Source organism: Bos grunniens, chromosome 11, assembly GCF_055505025.1.
Source record: "Bos grunniens cultivar Pamir isolate PY7600 chromosome 11, Bosgru_T2T1.0, whole genome shotgun sequence".
Classification (NCBI taxonomy): Eukaryota; Metazoa; Chordata; class Mammalia; order Artiodactyla; family Bovidae; genus Bos; species Bos grunniens.
This window is the reverse complement of record NC_141175.1, coordinates 41141094-41162479: the sequence shown is the minus strand read 5'-3', so window position 1 is coordinate 41162479 and position 21386 is coordinate 41141094. Positions and strand designations below refer to the sequence as shown.

The window sequence follows — 21386 nt, the reverse complement described above, 5'->3', positions numbered from 1 at the left end:
GAGGAACTAAAAAGCCTCTTGATGAAAGTGAAAGAGGAGAGTGAAAAAGTCGGCTTAAAGCTCAACATTCAGAAAACTAAGATCATGACATCTGGTCTCATCACTTCATGGCAAATAGATGGGGAAACAGTGGAAACAGTGTCAGACTTTATTTTTCTGGGCTCCAAAATCACTGCAGATGGTGACTGTAGCCATGAAATTAAAAGACACTTACTCCTTGGAAGGAAAGTTATGAGCAACCTAAACAGCATATTAAAAAGCAGAGACATTACTTTGTCAACAAAGGTCCATCTAGTCAAGGCTATGGTTTTTCCAGTGGTCATGTATGGATGTGAGAGTTGGATGTGAGCGCAGAAGAATTGATGCTTTTGAACTGTGGTGTTGGAGAAGACTCTTGAGAGTCCCTTGGACTGTAAGGAGATCCAACCAGTCCATCTTAAAGGAGATCAGTCCTGGGTGTTCATTGGTAGGACTGATGCTAAAGCTGAAACTCCAGTACTTTGGCCACCTGATGCGAAGAGCTGACTCATTTGAAAACACCCTGATGCTGGCAAAGATTGAGGGCAGGAGGAGAAGGGGCCGACAGAGGATGAGATGGTTGGATGGCATCACCGACTCAATGCACACGGGTTTGAGTGGACTCTGGGCGCTGGTGGTGATGGACAGGGAGGCCTGGCGTGCTGTGGTTCATGGGGTCGCAAAGAGTCGGACACGACTGAGCGACTGAACTAAATTATGAAATCTAGACCTCCCTAGAATGTTACATACTAGTTTTCAGAAGTTTGATTTTTAAAGCTGTGAACAGTACTTTGCACTGTATCAAGCATCCTAGGTGACTTCCTTACCCAATACCCACCAGAACTCTAAATCAAGCAATCCTGAGGCCACTTTACAGATGTATATTTCTCCAGTATAGGTCTTCCAATTCTACAGCCGACATACCACATCACAGTATGTCTCATAGTATCAAATAAAATACACTAAAAACAACATAACTGATAAACCATAATGGACAAAGTAAAGAATGTCTGTGAGTATAACTGAGTCCCTGTGCCACACAGCACAGAGGGGTACAACGCTGTAAATCAACTATACGTACAAAAAAAAAGCAATACAGTCAACAACAAAATGATTACAGTATTCTTTCAGCACTTAAATAATTACTTGACATGATACAACTCTATTAGATGAGTAATGTGACTAAAATGAATTTTTAGAATGTCCAAAGAGCTGCTATATGTTGTTTAAACTGGGCAAGCAGAGCGACTAGAGAAGTCCAGCACTTTCTAATGGCTCTACTGAAGTACTTACACTGTATTAAAATCTTCCCTCTACACGCCTGGGTCAATTTATGCTGTAAAGTCTTTGGGGCTATATATTTTTTTCCTGTCATCTCTGCACCTACCACTATACTTGACATTTCAACATATGTAGTAGGTGAAGATAGATGTTTGCTAAATTAAGAAATTAAAGACCTAAGAGTCGCAGTTCCTCTTTACCAGTTGTTCTAGAAAATGTTAAGGTAAATCAGTTTAGGTCAACAAAACTAAACATTATTTATAAATTTTGAATGTTATTTATTTGTGAAAGAATATTCTTACTGTTTAACAAATGACATGTAACTGACACTTTACTCAGATATGTAAAAAGAACCTTAAAGAATAAAATAATCCTGTAACTTTTAGAATCAACAGCAGTTTCCACTTTGGTAGCTTTCCAACTGTGCCTAACCCCTTGTGTTTTCTAACTGTTTATTCACAGGACTTTCCAAGACCCCCCCCATGGCCCAAGATAGATGTAACTCATTCAGTTGCACGTCTGCTGGCTTCCCAAGTACCTACCTGCCCACCCAGCATTAGCATTTATATTCCAGGAGCATACCACAAAGGCAACTGGCTAAACAGAGATGAATAAAAATGCATCCCCCCCGCCCTAGAGATTTCACAGCACTTAAGAGTGAGGCAATGAAACACAATGAAATATGGGATGTAGTATAATGAAAGTTACTTACAAACGGCCATTAATTACCTTGAGGAGTTGGGAAATGCAACTGGAATAGGATCCTGAAGTTTGCCAGAGAAAGCAAATGAAAGGACACCGCAGATGGAATAAATGTATATACAAAGGCACCAACAGGTGAAAAATGAGGCATTTAAGAACCAAGAAGTTTGACTTGGTTACAGCATAAGCCTGGCTAGAAACAAGGATCAGAACATAAGTGCCACGCAAAAGAGTTTAAATGTTGAATTCTGGAAGACGTGGCACTGACTTTTAAATAAGGTAGTAACACTAGATGTCTTTTTCAGAAGACAAACTCCAGTGGTAGTATGGAAGACAGAATGAAGAACCTAGACGCAAAAAGAGCAAAGAAAGCATCAAACAGGCTACAGAAATAGTCCAGGTAAGAAATAAATGGAACTGCAATGATGCCAGAAGCATAGGGATAAGGTTGATTCAGAAGATATTTTGGGATCTAAATGACAGGATACATTTACTATAACATGATACTTATGTTCCTGAAAAATCTTCATGGTCTAAAAACTACACCTTAAAACAAAGATACAATCAATCACAGTTTAAAAATAACATGGCTTAAGGAAAACAGCTGGAAGCAAGACACTCAAAATCGGGGCAACTCTAACCAGACTACTAACAAAACCAACAAGAATCCTAATAAAAAAATTAACACAGTTAAAGATGTGCTAAATAACTAACAAGCATGGCACTAAAAGTAGGCTCAAAGTACAGGAGTGCTTCCAGAACCTGCCAGACACCAAAACCTGCATATGCTCAAGTTCCGGAGTTCAGCCCTCTGCAGATGCTATTCAACCGACCCCCGCTCTTGCAGTACTGTATTTATTGAAAAAAATTTGCGTGTAAATAGACATACCAAGTTCAAATCCATGTTGTTCAAGGGTCAACTGTAATAGAAAAAAGTGTAAAAGGTATCTGAAGCTAAGTTACAGAAACAAAGAAAAAACAATGCACAAAAAACTGGGGCATGGAGAAGAAAACAGCAACCCCACTCCAGTATTCCTGCCTGGCAAAGTCCACAGACAGAGGAGTCGGCCAGGCTGGTGGTCCATGGGGGTTACATGACTGAGCAGCGTGTGCATGAGGGTGGAGGGAGTTAGGTTGATAGCAAAAAATTGGTAGAACTAAAAAAAAAAAAAAAAAAAACTGAGGGAAAGGAAATGTGCAATAAAATCTTCCAACACAGATAAACTGCAAGTATCAGTCCAGAGGAAGAATGCAGTGTATGGACAGAGTATACAGAACTCTTTGCTTAGCACAATGCTGCTTTCAGCTATGTTAACTGTATTTTAGATTCAGGGGCCACTACTGATGGCAGGAAGCATTAACATGCTGGGAAAACAGTCCATTTTCCTTTTTATGGATAGTACGTGAGCCAGTCTGGAATGCCCCAGAAGTCCCTCGAGTGAGTGACTGAGTTGCCCATCCCCAAACCACATCAGGTGATGTTCCTGTGTCACGCTTTCTTAGTACAGACCGTAACAGATGACTGCTTAAGACTTAGGTAGCAGTGAAAAGTGAAAATGAAAGTCGCTCAGTCGTGTCCTACTCTCTGCGACCCCACAGACTGTACAACCTGCAAGGCTCCTCTGTACATGGAATTCTCCAGGCCACAATACTGGAGTGGGTGGGGATCTTCTCAACCTAGGGATCGAACCCAGGCCTCCTGTACCAAAGATGGATTCTTTACCATATGAGCCACCAGGGAAGCCCAAGAACATGGGAATGGCTAGCCTATCCCTTTTCCAGGGGATTTTCCAGACCCAGGAATTGAACCAGGGTCCCCTGCATTGCAGGCAGATTCTTTACCAGCTGAATAAAAGGTATACCAGGTTTCCAGAAAGGAGCAAATGGACAGATACTGTTTCCATTAAGAAAAATTAAGGAATAATGAAGCATAAATATGAAGATAATATAATGAATGGGGTTTTAGTTACGTTGAGTTTAAGGTGTTTTACAGACATCCTCATTTAGTATACATCCAGTAAGCAATTATGGACTAGAGAAGAAGAGAATAATGTGGGCCAAAAATATGAATCATCAGTACATAGAAGATGGTGAAACTCTGAGAATAAATAAAGAATTCATGAACTCACTCAATTTACTCACTCAACAAGTATTTACTGAATTCCTATAGTATGTAGGAGCCTAGGCTGGCAGTGATTTCCAGACTCTCTAGGGTCACCTGTCTCTCAGGTGTTTATTCCCACTTTACACACATACTAAACAAGGCCTACAGAGTTTATGGCATTTGTTCAACGTCAAACAACTAGAATTCTCAACTAGAATGTGGCCACCTGATGCAATACTTTGGCCACCTGCTATCAAGATCCAACTCACTAGAAAAGACCCGGATGCTGTGAAAGACTGAGGCAGAAGAGGGCAACAGAGGACAAGATGGTTGGATGGCATCACCAACTCAACAGACATCAGTTTGAGCAAGCTCCAGGAGATGGTGAAGGACACAGAAGCCTGGCACGCTGCAGTCCATGGGGTCGCAAAGAGTCGGACACGACTGAGCAACTTAACAACTTAGCTAGAAAATGGCAGAACCAGAGTCCACAGTCAAATCTTTTCAACCCCCAATCTCATGTAGATAATTAGAAGATTACTGGCAACATAGTAATTTTCAGTGACATGTAGATGCATAATCATTCTAGACCAGCACTATCGAATAGGCATTTATGCAATGATGAAAATCTGCACCAATATCTGCACCAATACTGTAACCACAAGCTACAAGCAGCCACTGGGCACTTAGAGACATTATGACAAAAGAACTGAATTTACAATTTTATTTCATTAAAAATTTTTTAAATAGCCACATGTAGCTAGCAGCTACTGAACTGGACATCACAGATCTAGACTGCAGTAGACTGAAAAAACAAGAAAATGAGCAAATAAAGTAAGTCAAAAGAATGATGGTCAAGAGTGACAGCTAGATACTGAAGGCAGACCTGAAGTATACCTGTACATTCATAAATTCACTATTTGAGAAAGATTATTAAGAGCTAGTTTATAATTCATGAAATTCTATTTGTTAGGAAAATAGATGCAACATAAACACACATTAAACCACAGGTTTCCCTTATTACCTATTAGCATTGGTTTTACCTGACATTCTAGTTTTTATTAAAAATTGTGTTATAAGCAAATAACAGTACAGGCTGCAGCATACTGCCTGCCTGTAACACAGGATGCATGTGGTGCTGCACGCAGGAGGATATGAACGAAAACTCACCCTGAAAACTATAGACAGTAAGGAAAAGTTCATAAAAGTGCTAACAGACAGCTCTAATAATGCCAATGGTAAAGGTTGCACTCTTTTTGTAGGTAGTTGTGCTTCACACTCTCATCCCTAGGTTTAAAACTGCATACCTAATTCTAAAATACAAGTAAAAACACACAAGTTAAAAAACAATTCTCTGTAATTGTTCACAAAAGTCAAGAGACCTGGCCAGCGCACAGATGAGCTTAATAACGCTCCTGGAATACAAGTCAAAGTGCTATCTTCTTTACAGAAATGCTTCTAGGATGGCAGTGGGGCTACCACATGACCCTGCTGTCAATACTGGTAAGAAAGAGCTTTAACTAACAGAACAGAACTCTGAGAAAGTAACCTGTAAGAACCTATGACTTGTTGTACCTGTGCTAAATTTTAAAGGATTTCCTATAGAAATCGTCTTAAGTTTTAAACATTTTTTACAGTACACGACTATAAAAACCAAAGACAAATCCAGAAACATTAGTCACATTGCATTTCAAATTTTTATTCCTGCACCAGATCTATATATACATTAACTTTGTGCTGTGTGTTTAGTCGCTGGGTCATGTCCAACTCTTTGCCATCCCATGGACTGCAGACCACCAGGCTCCTCAGTTCGCGTGGATTCTCCAGGCAAGAATACTGGGGTGGGTTACCATGCCCTCCTCCAGGGGATCTTCCCAACCAAGGGACTGAACCCAGGTCTCCCACACCGCAGGCGGATTCTTTACCGTCTGAGTCACCAGGGAAGCCCATACATTAGCTATAATTACTGTCAACCCAAGACCACAAAGGAGGTTTGGGACTCTAAGGAGAAAACTCAGAAAGGGAGAGAGTGAAGATGGACTGCTAAATAAACAGTTTATTTGGAAGGGTAAAAGAGAAAGACATTTAACTTGGCAAGCCTGAAATAAAATGAAAGCTTTCTCCACTACACTTTGAAGATCATTTTCTCTTTTTAATTTAGAAAATGGCTATCGATGTTGTTAACACTTAATAAGATGCTAAGTGGGAAAAATAAATACAAAAAATGTTCTAGTGAAATATTATTTTCCCTAAGAGTAATTTTTATAAGAATACTGTCATAGTTCATGCTGAAGTACCAATCTCAACCATTATGAAATTGCTACCTAACTTAAAGTATGCTGAATTGTTTTGGCTCAATGTTTACATCTCAAATATCACTAAAAACCTTGGAATAAAACTGATTATAATGAGTAAACTAGAGCATGGCATCATTAAAAATCTCTTTAAGTCTCACCTTAATAAGAGCTAAATTACAAAAAAAAATTAATAAATCCACACACTGGCATAGCTTTAAGAAAGGGACATACACACACAAACACCTTCTAAGAATATACAAGAAACTTAACAATGATCAACACAAGAAGAAGGAATGACCAGGAAAGATTTATTTTCCACTTCATAACTTTCAGTATGGTTTTATGTTTTAAGTAAATGTATTAATAGTGTGTTTAGAACTTTAAAAATGTCTTAAGACTATAATCTACAACTAGATGTTCCCCTTATCACAAAATCTAAAATCAGAAAATAGTTCCTCTTAGAACCAGGTAATTTGATTAGAAGTTACTAACACAAAAACTGACAATAAAGCCCCTGTTTCCTACATGAACTTTCTAGATCTTGGATCCATCTATTATTTAATATTTACCTAATACCCTGTTAACCACCTATCAAATCTTTCAAAATCGAAATTATAATTGTGTCCCTACTCCTCATCCTCAATCCACGCAATTCACCTCAGCATCAGTCTCAACTTCAGCAGAAGATCTTGCCTCATACTATCTCCAGTTGGTGAGATGATTTGGGGGTCACCTGGTTTGAACTCCATTATTAAAACATACCTGTCGTCATGACATACTCGCCTCATCTTCTTTTCTTTCCCTCTCTTTCCATGTCCCTCTTTTCCTTTTATCCATCTTTTTTTCCTACCACTTTTTGGGCTCATTCCATTCAGTTCAGTTCAGTCACTCAGTCGTGTCCAGCTCTTTGCAACCCCATGAACCGCAGCATGCCAGGCCTCCCTGTCCATCACCAGCTCCTGGAGTTCACCCAAACTCATGTCCATTGAGTCAGTGATGCCATCCAACCATCTCATCCTCTGTCGTCCCCTTCTCCTCCTGCCCTCAATCTTTCCCAGCATCAGGGTCTTTTCCAATGAGTCAGCTCTTCACATCAGGTGGCCAAAGTACTGGAGTTTCAGCTTCAACATCAGTCCTTCCAATGAACACCCAGGACTGATCTCCTTTAGGGTGGACTGGTTGGCTCTCATTCCATTAATCATCCTTTTTCTCACAGTTCCCTCTCCTGGCTTTCTTTTAACTCGAAGGAACTATCAAGTATTACCCCAACTCTAAATCACTCAAGGTAACCTTTCTTTGTCCATTTTCCATTAATGGCTCAAAAAGTGAACTGACACTCACTGCCTCAACTCTGTCATCAGGATTTACTCCTTTATTCCACTTATTCATCCACATATTCCTTCTTCAAACACTACTTAATCTCTATCATATATCAAGCATTTGGACTATTAACAATGAAAAGACAAAGACAAGGCCTCTGCATTCTCAGTTTACATTCCTTTGCAATCTTATTTTCATTACCTGGGCTTAACAGAACTTACTGTCTTAAAGATTATAACTTCTATAATAGTTTTCATTTTTAGCTCCCTCTCTCCCATGTTAATGGATGAGAAAAATCTCTCTTACTGTCTAAGGAGACTTATATTCCCTCCTACCTCCCTGGGGCCCTCAAAATATTAAGAATTCCAACTTTTCCCTTTGAATCTTTAACTGCTCCTTCTTTCCTGGTTCATTCCCTTAATCCTAAAAATAAATTCTTCCTCAAACCTAAATTTTCTAACTTTCATCATTTCTCCATAAATCAAGCATTAAGTAAGTCTATTTTCAATCTCATTTATTCCTCAACTCACAGCATCCTCGTTTTCCCTGCCACCAGTACAAAATGTTGTTCTTCTCTAGTACTATTGCCAAAGTCACCAGAACTTGCCGGCTCCCTCCAGAAGACCCTTCTCAGTTCTCCTCTTTCCTGATCTCTGCAAAATCTACACACTGCTGACTCCTTCAAATGTGACATCAATACTCTCATTCTCCAGCTATCTCTCTGGCTTATTTATTCTCAGACAACATTCACAGGTTCACCTGCTATTAAATGCGGGGTTCTTTAGGGTCTGCCCTCATCATTTATTATATGCTTTCTCTGTAGGATTAGGCTGCCCTGGTGGCTCAGCGGTGAAAAATCTGCCTGCCAATGTGGGAGATCCAGGTTCAATCCCTGGGTCGGGAAGAGCCCCTGGAGAAGAAAATGGGAATCCACTCCAGTATTCTTGCACGGGAAATCCCATGGACAGAGGAGTCTGGCGGGCTGCAGTTCATGGGGTCATAAAGAGTCAGACGCAACTTAGCGACTAAACAAACAAAAAGATCTATAGGCTATCATTCAGTTTCATGACTTCAACTGCTACCTAAAACAAATACAAACAACACTCAAATCTTTAATAAAAGCCCAATTCTCTTCTACATCCCAATATAACCAATTATCTGTTAGCCATATCCACCCAGGTGACCCATGACTACTTTAAATTCACTGTGTCCAAAGTAGAAATCATCATCATTCCTCCCAATCTCCTTCTGTTTCTCCTAGACAGAGAATGCACATTTCTAACAAGGTCCCAGATGATGTCCACGCTGCTAGTTCAGGATCCTTATTTTGAGAATCACTGCTCACACATATGCTACCTCTTTCTGCCTCCAGGCTGTCAAGTTCATTCTGCTATCTCCTAGGCCATGGTATCTATGCAGCAGGTACTGTTAATATTTCACAGCACTCTATTCTACTGAACTTAGAATCCTGCAACACAGCATTCTAAGCATTATTTACCAAACGATAAGAGAAGACTAGAGATGAAACAATGGTCATTATAGCAAATTGGAAGTTTCTTTAGTATGCAATAGCATTCTAGTATATCCTTAGAAACAAATCTTAATCAAGTACACAGAGGCTTGATAAACACCACACAGCGGCTGGCACTATTATCTATCCAGTCACCCAAGCCAGAAGCCCCAGCAGGATTCACCCCTGTCCTTCCCCAGAAACTAAGACACCAAGTCATACCTTCTACCCTCTAAACGTGTCTCACACCTGGTCTCGTCCCTCCATCTGCACTGTTACTACATTCTTTGAGGTCCTTATTTCTCACGTGACTGCAGTAACTTTTTAACTGGTCACCATGTCTACTTTCATCTTTCCTATTTTACCCCCAGACCATCAGATTCATCTTTCTAAAAACACGAATGATACAATGTTATTCTCCTACTTAAAAACAATAGCTTCCACAGGCTTTAAGAAAAAAAAAAAAAAACTTAACTCCTGCATGTGTTAAGCAAACCTTTCTATAATCCTGCCTCCAGCTACCTGACCACCCTCTCTCTCCATGCCACCCTAACCAACCCCTTACCTACCAGCCATGCTGAACTTCAGGCCTGGATATTCATACCTCAGTGTCTTTAACCGTAAAGCTTTCTACCTAGAGTGCCTTTTCCACTGGCTAAATGTTCATTCTTAAGACTCAGCTCAGGCACCATCTCTTTTAGGAAGCTTTCTTTGAGTGACATTTATCTCTCCACTCAATCCCCAATAGTTTGGATTACACCTCTTCCCGTGTTTAGTCTTGGCTTGTTCACCCAGTTGATCAAGTTCCCGAAACTACAATTATGCCTTCTGTTTATATAGTCAATGTTAGGAATATTAACAGATACTCAGCTAAAAGTCAAATAAATACATTCCAAGTTGTTCTCTGATTCCTCTGCCTTTTCTAAACCCAGCTTGCACATCTGGAAGTTCTTGATTCAAGTACTGCTGAGGCCTAACTTGAAGGATTTTGAACATAACCTTACCAGCATGGGAAGTGAGCGCAATTGTCTGGTAGTCTGAACATTCTTTAGCACTGCTCTTCTTTAGAACTGGGATGAAAACTGACTTTTTCCAGTCCTGTGGCCACTGGCGGGTTTTCCAAATTTGCTGAGATATAGAGTGCAGCACTTTTAACACCATCATCTTTAATATTTTAAATAGCTCAGCTAGAATTCCATCACTTCCACTAGCATTATTGGTAGTAGTGCTTCATAAGGCCCACTTGACTTCAGGCTCCAGTCCTTCATTGGAAGGACTGATGCTGAAGCTGAAGCTCCAATACTTTGGCTACTTGATGCCAAGAGCCGACTCACTGGATAAGACCCTGATGCTGGGAAAGGTTGAAGGCAGGAGCAGGGCATGACAGAGGATGAGATGATTGTATGGCATCATGGATTCAATGGGCATGAACTTGGGTGAACTCCTGGAGATGGTGAGGGACAAAGAGGCCTGGCATGCTAAAGTCCATGGGGTGGCAAAGAGTCAGACACAACTGAGAGACTGAACAACAACACTGCTCTCTAAATTGTTGTTAAGTCATGTTCAACTCTTCTGTGACCCCATGGACTATAGCCCACCAGGCTCCTCTGTCCATGAGATTTCCCAGGCAAGAATACTGGAGTGGGTTGCCAATTCCTTCTCCAGGGGATCTTCTCAACCCAGGGATTGAACCCTTATCTCCTGCATTAGCAGGCAGATTCTTTACCACTGAACCATTCTCTAAATGGTGGCTCTCAAAATTTAGCATAGATCAGAATTACCCAGAAGGCAATATAAATCTAGACTGCTTGGCCCCACCCCGGAGTTCGCGATTCAGCTGGTTCAGCGTGGGACCTAACAACTTTCCAGATGATGCTGACACAGCTAATACAGGAATCACATCTTGAGTGTCAGTGCTCCAAATATATGCAGTCTCTTCCTCACTCCAGAATTTAAAGTCTTTCCCCAGCTGCATCCATCTCTGCCTACTGCAACCCGAATAATCTTTTTAGACCCAGCCCAACTGTCATCTCCTTCATAAAATGTTCCCTAATCCCACAGAAACTGATCTTGCTCTTTCCTTTATTTGTATCCAGCCTTGCGTACATTATTCATATGGTAATGAATGCTAATTTTTTCCCCATACCTATTGGCAGTTGTCTTCCATTCTCCATTTAAACGAAAGAAGGAAACCTGCCTTAATCATTTTAATATTCTCTACAACCTAGCACAGTAACCAGTGAAGAGCAGATGAAATCTACAAGCATTTGTTGATGTGATGAATCCCTGCTGACTGCCCAGACTCTGAGCCCACAGTCTGAGTCGCTTAATCCTCCTGGCCCAAGCTGACTTCTTACACTGCTCTGTACTTTTTGCTTGCCTGACTACCTATGACAGATGCCTGATCCTCCCACACTTATCTGTCCCTCTTATTGCTGACTGACCCTTAGTCAGCTTCTTTACCTTGTACTCTGAACCTTTTTATTTTTTTAAACAACTATGGGACACAGTAAGTGGAGAAATTTTCTCTTTATGATTGTTTTCAATTTTAATTCTGCTGGTCATAAGGCAGGTTGCTTGCCTTTTTTTTTTTTTTTAAAGTCGCCTTTCTTGGTCAGAGAATCCAAACTAAAATATCCTGTGTACAACCCCAACTGCAGGTATTGCAGACAGCAATAAATATGCTTCGGGCTCTCATCACAGATAGTGGAGATAATTTTAATAAAAAGTTTAGAAAACACAAAAATATAAAAGGTCACTTATGAAATTTAAGGTTGCCCTAAGAAACAAAATTGAAAAGAATAGCTAATTATTTATACAGTATGTTCATATATGTATCCAAAACTAAATCTGTATTACCTATCCCAACCAAAAACCTGGTCATATTTCTGAATTACTCTAAGAACATAGTAAAAACCACCTCTGATAAATGAAAAGTTAACTAGTGCCCTTACAAAGTTTACTCCTTCAAAACATATTCAGAGACTGTTTTCAATTACACCCATCTAAACAAGCAGAGTCGGACGCGACTGAGCAACTTTCACTCACTCAAACAAGCATTCTACTTCATTATTTTATTCTTATTCTATCTACCTCAGCATGTCAGTAACACTGAAGTACTCTATCTAAAACTATACATACCTACCTAAAGAAAAAATTGTGATGGCATTCAGTTATTTCAATAAACAAACATTCATTTATGTAATCACAGAAAACTGATCATTAATGATTCAAGAAAAATTCTTGGGAGCTCAGTACTCACTATTTTATATGGGAGACATGCATAATTTTCAGCCCACTTGCTCAACATTTTAAGACTCAAACAAAGATAATGAAGAGAGGGAAAGATACAACAGGCAAAAAAGAAGTTGGCTACTTTTAAGGTAGCAACTAAAATTAATACCTGTCAAAAGAGCCTTGATCGGTTCATTTCAATCTCTAAGCCTCTGTGCTTTCCCCTTACTTGAATTAATCACTAACTCACAAATTAAAATCTATTAACAAAAATCTAAGGATGTCCATGATACGCAGGAGGAATTACAAAGATTTTCCAAAGACAGTGAAAGTTTTCAGAATTACATGATCAATTAACAAGAAAATGAACCAGATCATTCCCAACTCCTATTTATTTGTTAATCAATACTCCATAAGGCACAATTGAGGTACAGGCTTGACACGTTCGAACCAGCGCTATACTCAGAGGACCAACACAGTCTTCAAAGTCGAGGCGCCACTGTCATGACAAATTATGCCCTGAAATGGTATTGAGAGGACGGCAGAAAAAAGAGCCAAGAGCGAACCAGAAAATAAATACTAAAAAGGAAACTGGAAAGAAGAGGGAAATAATGACCTGGAAGAAAAAAATATCCTATGGGAAGTTGAAAATATTTTTGAAAGATAAAGAAACACTAACTTTCAAGAACATACATTTAAAAGCTAAAAGAGGATTTCCCAAATTCTGACTGTAGTTCAAGAAAAAAAAAAGGGGGTGGGGGTGGGGAGAGGGGAGAGGATGCACCACAGAGGGGAAAAGAACTATTTGGAAGTCAGATCATTCTCCTATACACTACATAAACAAGACTAGGTCTTTGTTCCTCAAAACGTATCCTTTATAAATCCAGGTTAAAAAAACACTGGACAAAGATCTTCAAGATCTGGACCCTCGGGTAAAATACGTCTATAAGGAAGCTGTATTAAAGCACTAAAACACAATTCATAACTCCAAAAGATTATGCCAAAAAAAAAAAAAAAAGAGAGAGAGACTGTACTATGAATGGCTCTGATATAACTTGTTTTTGTAGCACTCTGGAAAAACCTAAGTTTTGACTTTTGAAGGCCAAAATCGTCTCGAAGCTGCCTCCCAAGTTGGCAAGGAAAAACCTCCTCCACATATCAAAATCACTAATCATTTCTTAAGTCTGCTCCTAATCTGAATTTTAAGGACACTAATAGGTGCACTTGGGGCTTCCCAGATGGCTCAGTGGTTTAAAAAAAAAAAAAAAAATCCGCCTGCCAATGCAGAAGACGAGGGTTCGATCCCTAGATTGGGAAGATTCTCCTGGCAAAGGGAATGGCAACCCCACTCCAGTATCCTTGCCCTGAAAAATCCCATGAACAGAGGAGCCTGGTGGGCTATAATCCATGAGGTCGCAGAGTCCGACACGACTGAACACACACACAGTAGGTGCATTTAATCATTTGTTCTATTTTTTTAAATAAAAGCTGACTTACTTGACTACGGTCACTTTCTCCCCCCACAATCACACTAAACTGATCTCGAGTTGCACGCAGTCCACAGAATTTCTCTCTTCACTCACCCACCACGCTATTTTGAAATACTTAAATTCTACATACAAGGTGAAATACAATACAATTAAAAGCTGCAAGACATTACTCAACGCCTAGCAATCAGTCGGAATAATCTTCGGACAACTGTTCAAAAACTTTTAGAAATAGCCTAACGACCAAATCACCTGTTCGGATATCTGATCTAGATGAAAAAGCACTGCAAACTTTTTCTACTCTGCATGCAATTCTTGATTACAAAGAGAAAACTCCACGGGCTAGCCGGAGCTAGAGAACCGGTAGGGTAACAGGCTAAAAGGGCGTCGGTGATTTCTTGGCTACAGTGACATAGGCGGGAGACACACCCCTAGCGTCGGTCGGAAACACTACAGCAGTGAGTTCTACCTAGGGATTAATGTGAGGGTAAGGAAAGACAAATTTAAATCGCCATGATTCAAAAACAACCACCGGAGAGACTTACGAAGGTAACAAAGAAAACGAAAAACCCTTGGCAGTCAGTAAGCACTAAAAACAAGTATCCCCGTTTATCACAGTCCGAGCTACACTGGGCTCATGAATCTACACCTTGGACCTTTCCGGTTCGCCACTGCAGAGAAAAAACCAGCAGCGAAGAAGGAAAAAAAAAAAAAGCCTCGTAAGGTTGCAAACGGCAGTGAAATAAACACTAACGGGAGAGGGGGGAAGTAAGTGGCAAGATTCCTGCCAAGACTCGCTGCTTCAAAATAGAGTGGGAGTGGGAGAGAGCGCGGCCCTGGAGAGAAAGTGGGTCTTATATAAAGAGCCATTCTCCACCTATGATTGCCGTAGGATTCCGAAATCTCCCCGAACTTGAGAGTGAGTCTGAAGCTGAGAGGGGGGCTCCACGTGGAGCCGGAGAGAGGGAAAGCGGGCCGATCTGGGGACAGTCCCGGGCGGACGGCCGGGGTGGCTGGGGGTCGAGGCCCCGGCGGAATCCCAGGGGCAAGGGGGGGAGGGGGCGGAGGGGCGCCCCGCGGAGGCCCGGGGGCGGGCGCGGGGGCCCCGCCGGGCTGTCAATCTGCCGCCCGTCGCCCCCGGGCCGCTGGGGCTTTCTCGGGTCTCTCGAATTTTCCACCGGGGGAAGCCGCCCGGGGGAGTCGGGGCTCGCCCCCGCCCCTGCCCCTGGAAGCGGCGGGCGGGGAGCGATGGTGCGTGGGGAAGCCGAGAGCTCACCATTTTGCTTGGCGGTCGGCGGCTCGCTCGCACAGAGAAGAGTGTCGGCGCTCTGACGGTCTCCCGCAGGAAGCAGCGGCGGCGGCAGTGGCGGCGGCGGCGGCGGCCCAGCTACGCTCGGCTGGGGCGGCTGCGGCCCTCGGGACGCCCGCGGGGGAAGGGGGGGTGCAGGCTGGGGGAGGGCAAGCGGCGCCGCGGGGAGCGCGCCGGCCGGGGTGACTGGACACGCGGGAGCTGGCGGGGAGAAGAGAAATTAAGGTCGAGATTCAGAGACGGAGAGCGCGGGAGGAGACTCGGCGAGAAGTGGAGACAGAGCAGGGAGGGAGGCGGGGGAGAAGGGGGCCAAGCGGCTCGGGGGCTGCAGCCTCGCACTCGTGCTCGCGCCCGCACCAGAGCCGTGACGGACTCACTGCAGTGGCTCGCACTGACCCGCAACCTCAAGGCACGAAAAAGGGGGAGGGCAGGAGAGGGAGGGGAAAGCGGAGCGCAGCGGAGCGCAGCGGCGCGCGGGGCGGAGGGCGGGGGCGCGCGCGGAGCCGGCGGCGGGGGCGGGGCTTCCGCGAGCGCCGCACATCCGGGAACCCGCGCACCCGCTCGGCGGCGGCCGCGCGGCGCTCTGTCGAGCTCTGGTTGGGGAGCGCGGAGCGCGCCGGCCGCCGCTGCGTGCAGGGCGGGGGGAGCGCGGGGGCGGGGGCGCGGACGTCAGTGACGTCGCGTGGTGGAGCCCTTCCTGTCATGTGGCTGGAGGCGGGCGGGGTGGAGGGTTGAAGAGGGGGAGGCTGAGCCGAGAGAGGGAAACGAGGAAATACGAGGGTTCCCTGTGAGGGAGGAAGTGCGAGGGGTGCGTGAGCCTGGGCAGAGGGAGCCTTGGGCCCGGGAGTGAAAACTCGTAGGAGAGGAGAAACAGATGAGCGGCCTTATCTGAGTCGGAACACCCAGACTCTTCACCAAAAAGAGGCCAACCCCAGCCCTGGGGCTAGAGGGAATCAGTTTGCGCCTGAAGACAGGTATCTTTGCATCAGTGTGATGGCTTGGATGCCCTACAGAATGCATGTCGCATCTAGACACTTGTCACCCAGGTGCAGCGCCCGCAGGCCCACATTCCTATATAGGTTGGCAGTCAGGAGCCGGGTTGGGAAGACAGGAGGAGGCTTGCAGAGTCAACAGAACAGACGATAGAGAGGCTGCCGCGAAGCCCTTCGCACCCAGCTTTTCCTTAAACCCGCCAGGCTACCTTTTTGACGCGGCAGTGTTTTGGTGAAACGTTGAAAGACCGATTGCGCACTTGTCCTTTTCGTAGGGCTGTATTCACTTTGGTGGTAATTACTGTTCTCAGAAAATTGGGACGACAGTGGGACGTGGTAAAAGCCTAAAAAGGACGTGGTAAAAGCCTTAGGCTTAGCCTAAGGAGGAAAATTATGTTCAGGGATAAAGAAAAAGAGCTGCCAGGAGAGGTGTGATTAAGGATAATGATGGAAGCATTTTGCAACAGTTTTAACCAGTTACTCCTTTTCAGCTCTTGATAATCTCGTGTGTGTATGTGTGTGTGTGTGTGTGAGAGAGAGAGAGAGAGAGAGAGATGTTTACTGAGTGGTCAGAAACTCCTAATGAACAAATTCTTTTCAGTAATTTTATTAAAAGTTATAGTATTTTTAAAGGCAGTCTGCTAAAGCTCCTTACGTGGGTTTTCTTCTTACGCGCTAATCATTTTTCTGTGTGATAAACATTCATCATTTGTAATAGAAACTCAGTGATGTGCCCTAGAGATGTGCAACTCACCCTTCGTCCCCGCCTCTTCTTTAAAAACTACTTTGTTTCCGTTTCAGGGTAAATAAGGAAAAGTAACTTTGATGACAAGCTGTATCACATAGCGAATGTATGGAAGAAAGGCCAAGAAATGACCCTGTTTCTTCCACCGTTTAATCTGTTAAGTCTTGACTTAGATATGTTGCTATTTAGATTCTAATATGTTTTCCAAAACAGAAGGAAATTCCTAAGGTATATTGTCATTTATGTTTGCTAGGTATATTATTTTTAATTAGTTTTTCATCATAAAATTAAGACAAGCTCACTTTTTAAAAGAACAGTATTTTAAAAATTCCTCCCCCTCAACTCCACCTCTTAGAGATCATCACTGTAACTGCATTTGTGTGTCCTTCGGATACATTTAGTGAAAATGAAATTATCATTTTGAGTGAGGATTAAATACTGAGAAGGAATTTAAGCTATATGGAATGAAGTAGGTTCAAAGTGACCCATAATTTTGTCATGATTTGTACCAATGCAGACTATAATCATTCAACAAATATCTATTGTGAACTTATATCAGGAATTTAAGAGTTCAGAGCTGTGAAAGATTGGCTAGCCTTTGTGACTAACAAAAGCAAGAAACACAAGGCCAGTTCACTTGTTTATTGGCATGCTGCAAATTTACGGGAATTCACCACTTATATTCTCCCAGTTTTGTATATACTGCATAATATACAAACTGGTAGCATCTCTGACTCTGAAACAGATTATTCTGAATTCATTAAGAGAGGTAAATCCAAAATGCACCTTTATCATCCAGGTTTTTCCCGAGGTCAAAATAGAAAGTATGGTAATCAGTCTTCTCTGTCTTCTCTAATTTTTTACTAAGGGAACAGGTACCTAGTGGTCCTGCCAAAAACACACAAGGCAAAGGACATATCTAATAAGTGGATTATTATATACTAGAAAATTTAGCATGTAAAAGATGATTGTTGGGGAGTATTATGGAGGTAAGTCGGAGGGAGAGACACTTAAGACAGAGATACCAGTTACAGGAATGGTAACAGCTAGTATGAGGTCATGAGAAGTATCAATAGTGGAGAAAAGGAAGGGATCAATAGGAAAAACAGGGAGTAAAAATGGACTAACTATGCAATTTAACCAATGTAGGGAATAAGAAGAAGGGAAATAAAAGATGACCATTATAGTTGTAGTTTGATGACAGAAAATAGTGATACCATTGAGAGAAACAGAGATGTCTGGAGAAGTTTGATTGCTGAGTGGAAAGAGATGAGTTTGGATTTTAAAATGCTAGTTCTGAGTTGCTGGTGAGATATCAGAAGCTGGAACTGCAGGGTAGAAAGGGAGAGAGATGTAGGAATCATCTCAAAAAAAGAAATTGAAATCTTCAAGTGTCCCCTTATTTAGTCACAAGAAAAAGAAAGGACCCCAAGATCATCATAAAGCTAAGAAGAAAATTTTTGGGGGGTTTTAAGAAAAAAAGTAATGTTTGCAGTCATATTTGACTGCACAACAGCTTTAGACTTCAGTGTCTCTGTAATTATCTTTCTGAAGTTAGCTATGTCACAGGTAATTTTATCAAGGTCACTGTGATATACAGAAATCTCCCTGATAAAAAAGGTCTGATTGTGGTCATTTCCTTATATCATATATAAGAGTGGTGGAAGAGCTGAATTACCGTTTCTATAGTTGTTTAAGACATTCCTGTGCAGTATTACCCCCAAATAGGCACTGTCATTCATGATTATTTTGAATGACAATGTGGTCAACATAAAGTTAAATGGTTTAACTTTTATACTCACTTAACTTTATACTCATACATGGGAAGAAAATGCCAATTGAAAAAGAATCAAAACAACTTGTAAATAACATCTGTTGCTTTTTAGTACACATCTGTTAACACAAAGGAAACATCTACCTCCCTTCCTAAATAAAACCATATATGTCCCAGCTCAAGAAGCCAAGATTTAAGAATACTTTGTACCTTTCTGCCATCCAGTTTCATATAAAATTCTCTTTGCTGTGAGCATCGAGGTTGCATGGGGAAAAAAATCGCTTTCCTTCCTAGAATCTCCTTTTATACCAAGAAGAAAGCAGGGATGCCAGGTAGCCCCCTGCTCCATGGTGTGGTTGAGGGAGCTAGCCTCTTCCTTAGCACCTGAGTTGGCAGGGAAGTGGCTAGTTCCCTTCTTGCTAAGCAGCAAAGGTAGGAACCAAGGATTCCAAGTTCTATCTTGGAAACTCATTTCTCCATAGAAACAATTTTACAAAGAATTCTGTAAACAATGGCCTTCCTACAAAAGCCTGCTTGTATTATAATGTAGCTGAAACTCTGTATTTGCTATTAAAAACACAATGATAGAAATCAATGCTCTTAAAATATATAGCTTTATGAATTAATGAATTTGGGAAAAATGTGTACCAAGTACTGGGTGGATGTTTTTTTTTTTAATTCTACACATAACTATTTTTAAAACTATGGAATTGTATACAACTTTTCGAATTAATGTAAGAGAATTAATAATATTGAGTCTGTTCAAAATAAAATCTGTAATTTACTTTTCAGATGAAACGCAGGTTAGAAATATTCTTTAATTAGGAAAGTTTCTAAAACTTATTCAGTAAATTGGCTATATAAATTATTTTTGTATTATATACAGGACCAAAAAGGAAAGGGGGGTGAAGGAACTTCCTGAGATTTACTCCTGAACCACTAAAATCCACATCTAATTCCATGTGTTGAAGGAAAAATTCACAGTGTTTTTGAAGGCAATGTATTAACACCTTTTACATGATGAGCTTTATTATATTTCTAAACTGATTATTTTTCTATATGGTAAGTACATTATCATTAATTAAGTACATTGTAATTGAGTAATTATCTGCATAAGTATAACACTTGAAACCATGAGAGAAAGGTCAGAAATCAGCATAGAAGCAACTGGGCCAGACCAAGGGCAGAATAAGTGGCTAAAAGAGAAAGTAATGACGGGAACAAAAACGAGCTAGACAGAAGGGCAGGAGATCCAGCGCAGATGCTCAGGAAGCCAAGGGTCGGGGTTTCAGGAGAAAGGAGTGGCCCAGCAGTGTTGTCAAGGAGGGCCAAGTCAGATGGAGCAGCACAGGCTGCTGGTTTACATTCATATATATGCACTGAGATGTCCTAGAGTGTGTCTTAAAATAGTCTTTCTGAGTTAGAATTCTCATTTCTTTGGTCTCTTGCATATAAAAATGAGAACCAAGGAAAAGCTGTTATAGTATTTGCATTTTACTAGTTTACAAGAGTATTTACCTTACAGCATTTATCTAAACAGTATTTATACTAAGCGTATCAGAAAACATGATTTAAATGAAAAACAGATATAACACTAGAGAAGACTTGTTTGTCATACTTGTTGACTCACATATATACTTACACACTCACATTATCCACGTGTGCTTCACAGGAGACCGTGTGTAACACTCGAGTGAGACCCTAGTTCTAATCCTACCTCTGACTACAGTCCACTTCTATGAATTATGAGTTTTCCATTTATAAATTTTGGATAGTTGTTTAAACCTAAGTTTGTGCTGTGTCGTTTGGTAGCCTTCAGCCACTTGTGGCTGTTTACATTTAAATTAATTAAAATTGAGTAAAATTAAAATTCAGTTCTTCTGTCTCATTAGCTACATTTCAAGTGGTTGATAGCTGTACCTACCTTGTGGCTACCATATTGACCAACACAAAAGTACTATTGAACAGCTCTGTATTGAACAAGTCCTTTACCTGAGAACATGCATCACCAACCACTAACATGTTTATTTGTTATGAGGGTAAGCAAATTTCAAATACAACAAGTTAATTGAAACTAGTTTAGATGCCCTTGGCATTTGAACAAACAAGTAATAGACACTAAAAAAAAACAAAATGTATATTGGAACAAACAAGAATGGACGAATCTCAGGGGAAGAAAAAGCCTGTGTGTGTGAATATATTAGAGAGACTGAAAAAAACAGTTTATTGTCAGTACTTTTACTAAAATGCATGTATTCTTTATTAAAATGTTTAATATAGCTTTTTCAATATCTAACTATATTGCAACAAACACTAAAATATTTAAATTTATAAAAATATTTTTAGCAACTGCATAGAACTAATAGTTAATATACTTTGTTTTCACTAAAGAGTTTTATTTTTTACTATAATCTGGTTTCTGTATTTTACCCACAGCATTAATATAGATTTCACGTAGCACTCAGGATACTATACAGAAGTTTTAAAATGCAAAGAGAATGTGTAAGAGATAAAGTATTAAGCCTGTCATCTCACAAAGATTCCTAAGAGATCTTTAATAAATAAGGGATCAGGGTTTCAGTTTTATATTCCATCTAAAAATAACATTCCTTA

General features: G+C 41.2%; 1 protein-coding gene across 1 annotated transcript in view; it reads right to left on the bottom strand.

The window, feature by feature from the left end:
- PPP3R1 (protein phosphatase 3 regulatory subunit B, alpha) overlaps positions 1 to 15759 on the bottom strand; it is a 63918-nt gene extending 48159 nt beyond the window's left edge. Inside the window, exon 1 of the mRNA XM_086326293.1 lies at positions 15230 to 15759. Within this exon, the coding sequence (XP_086182419.1) occupies positions 15230 to 15232 (3 nt within the window). The 5' untranslated portion in view covers positions 15233 to 15759. The remainder of the gene's footprint in view (positions 1 to 15229) is intronic.
- Positions 15760 to 21386: the final 5627 nt, after the last annotated feature.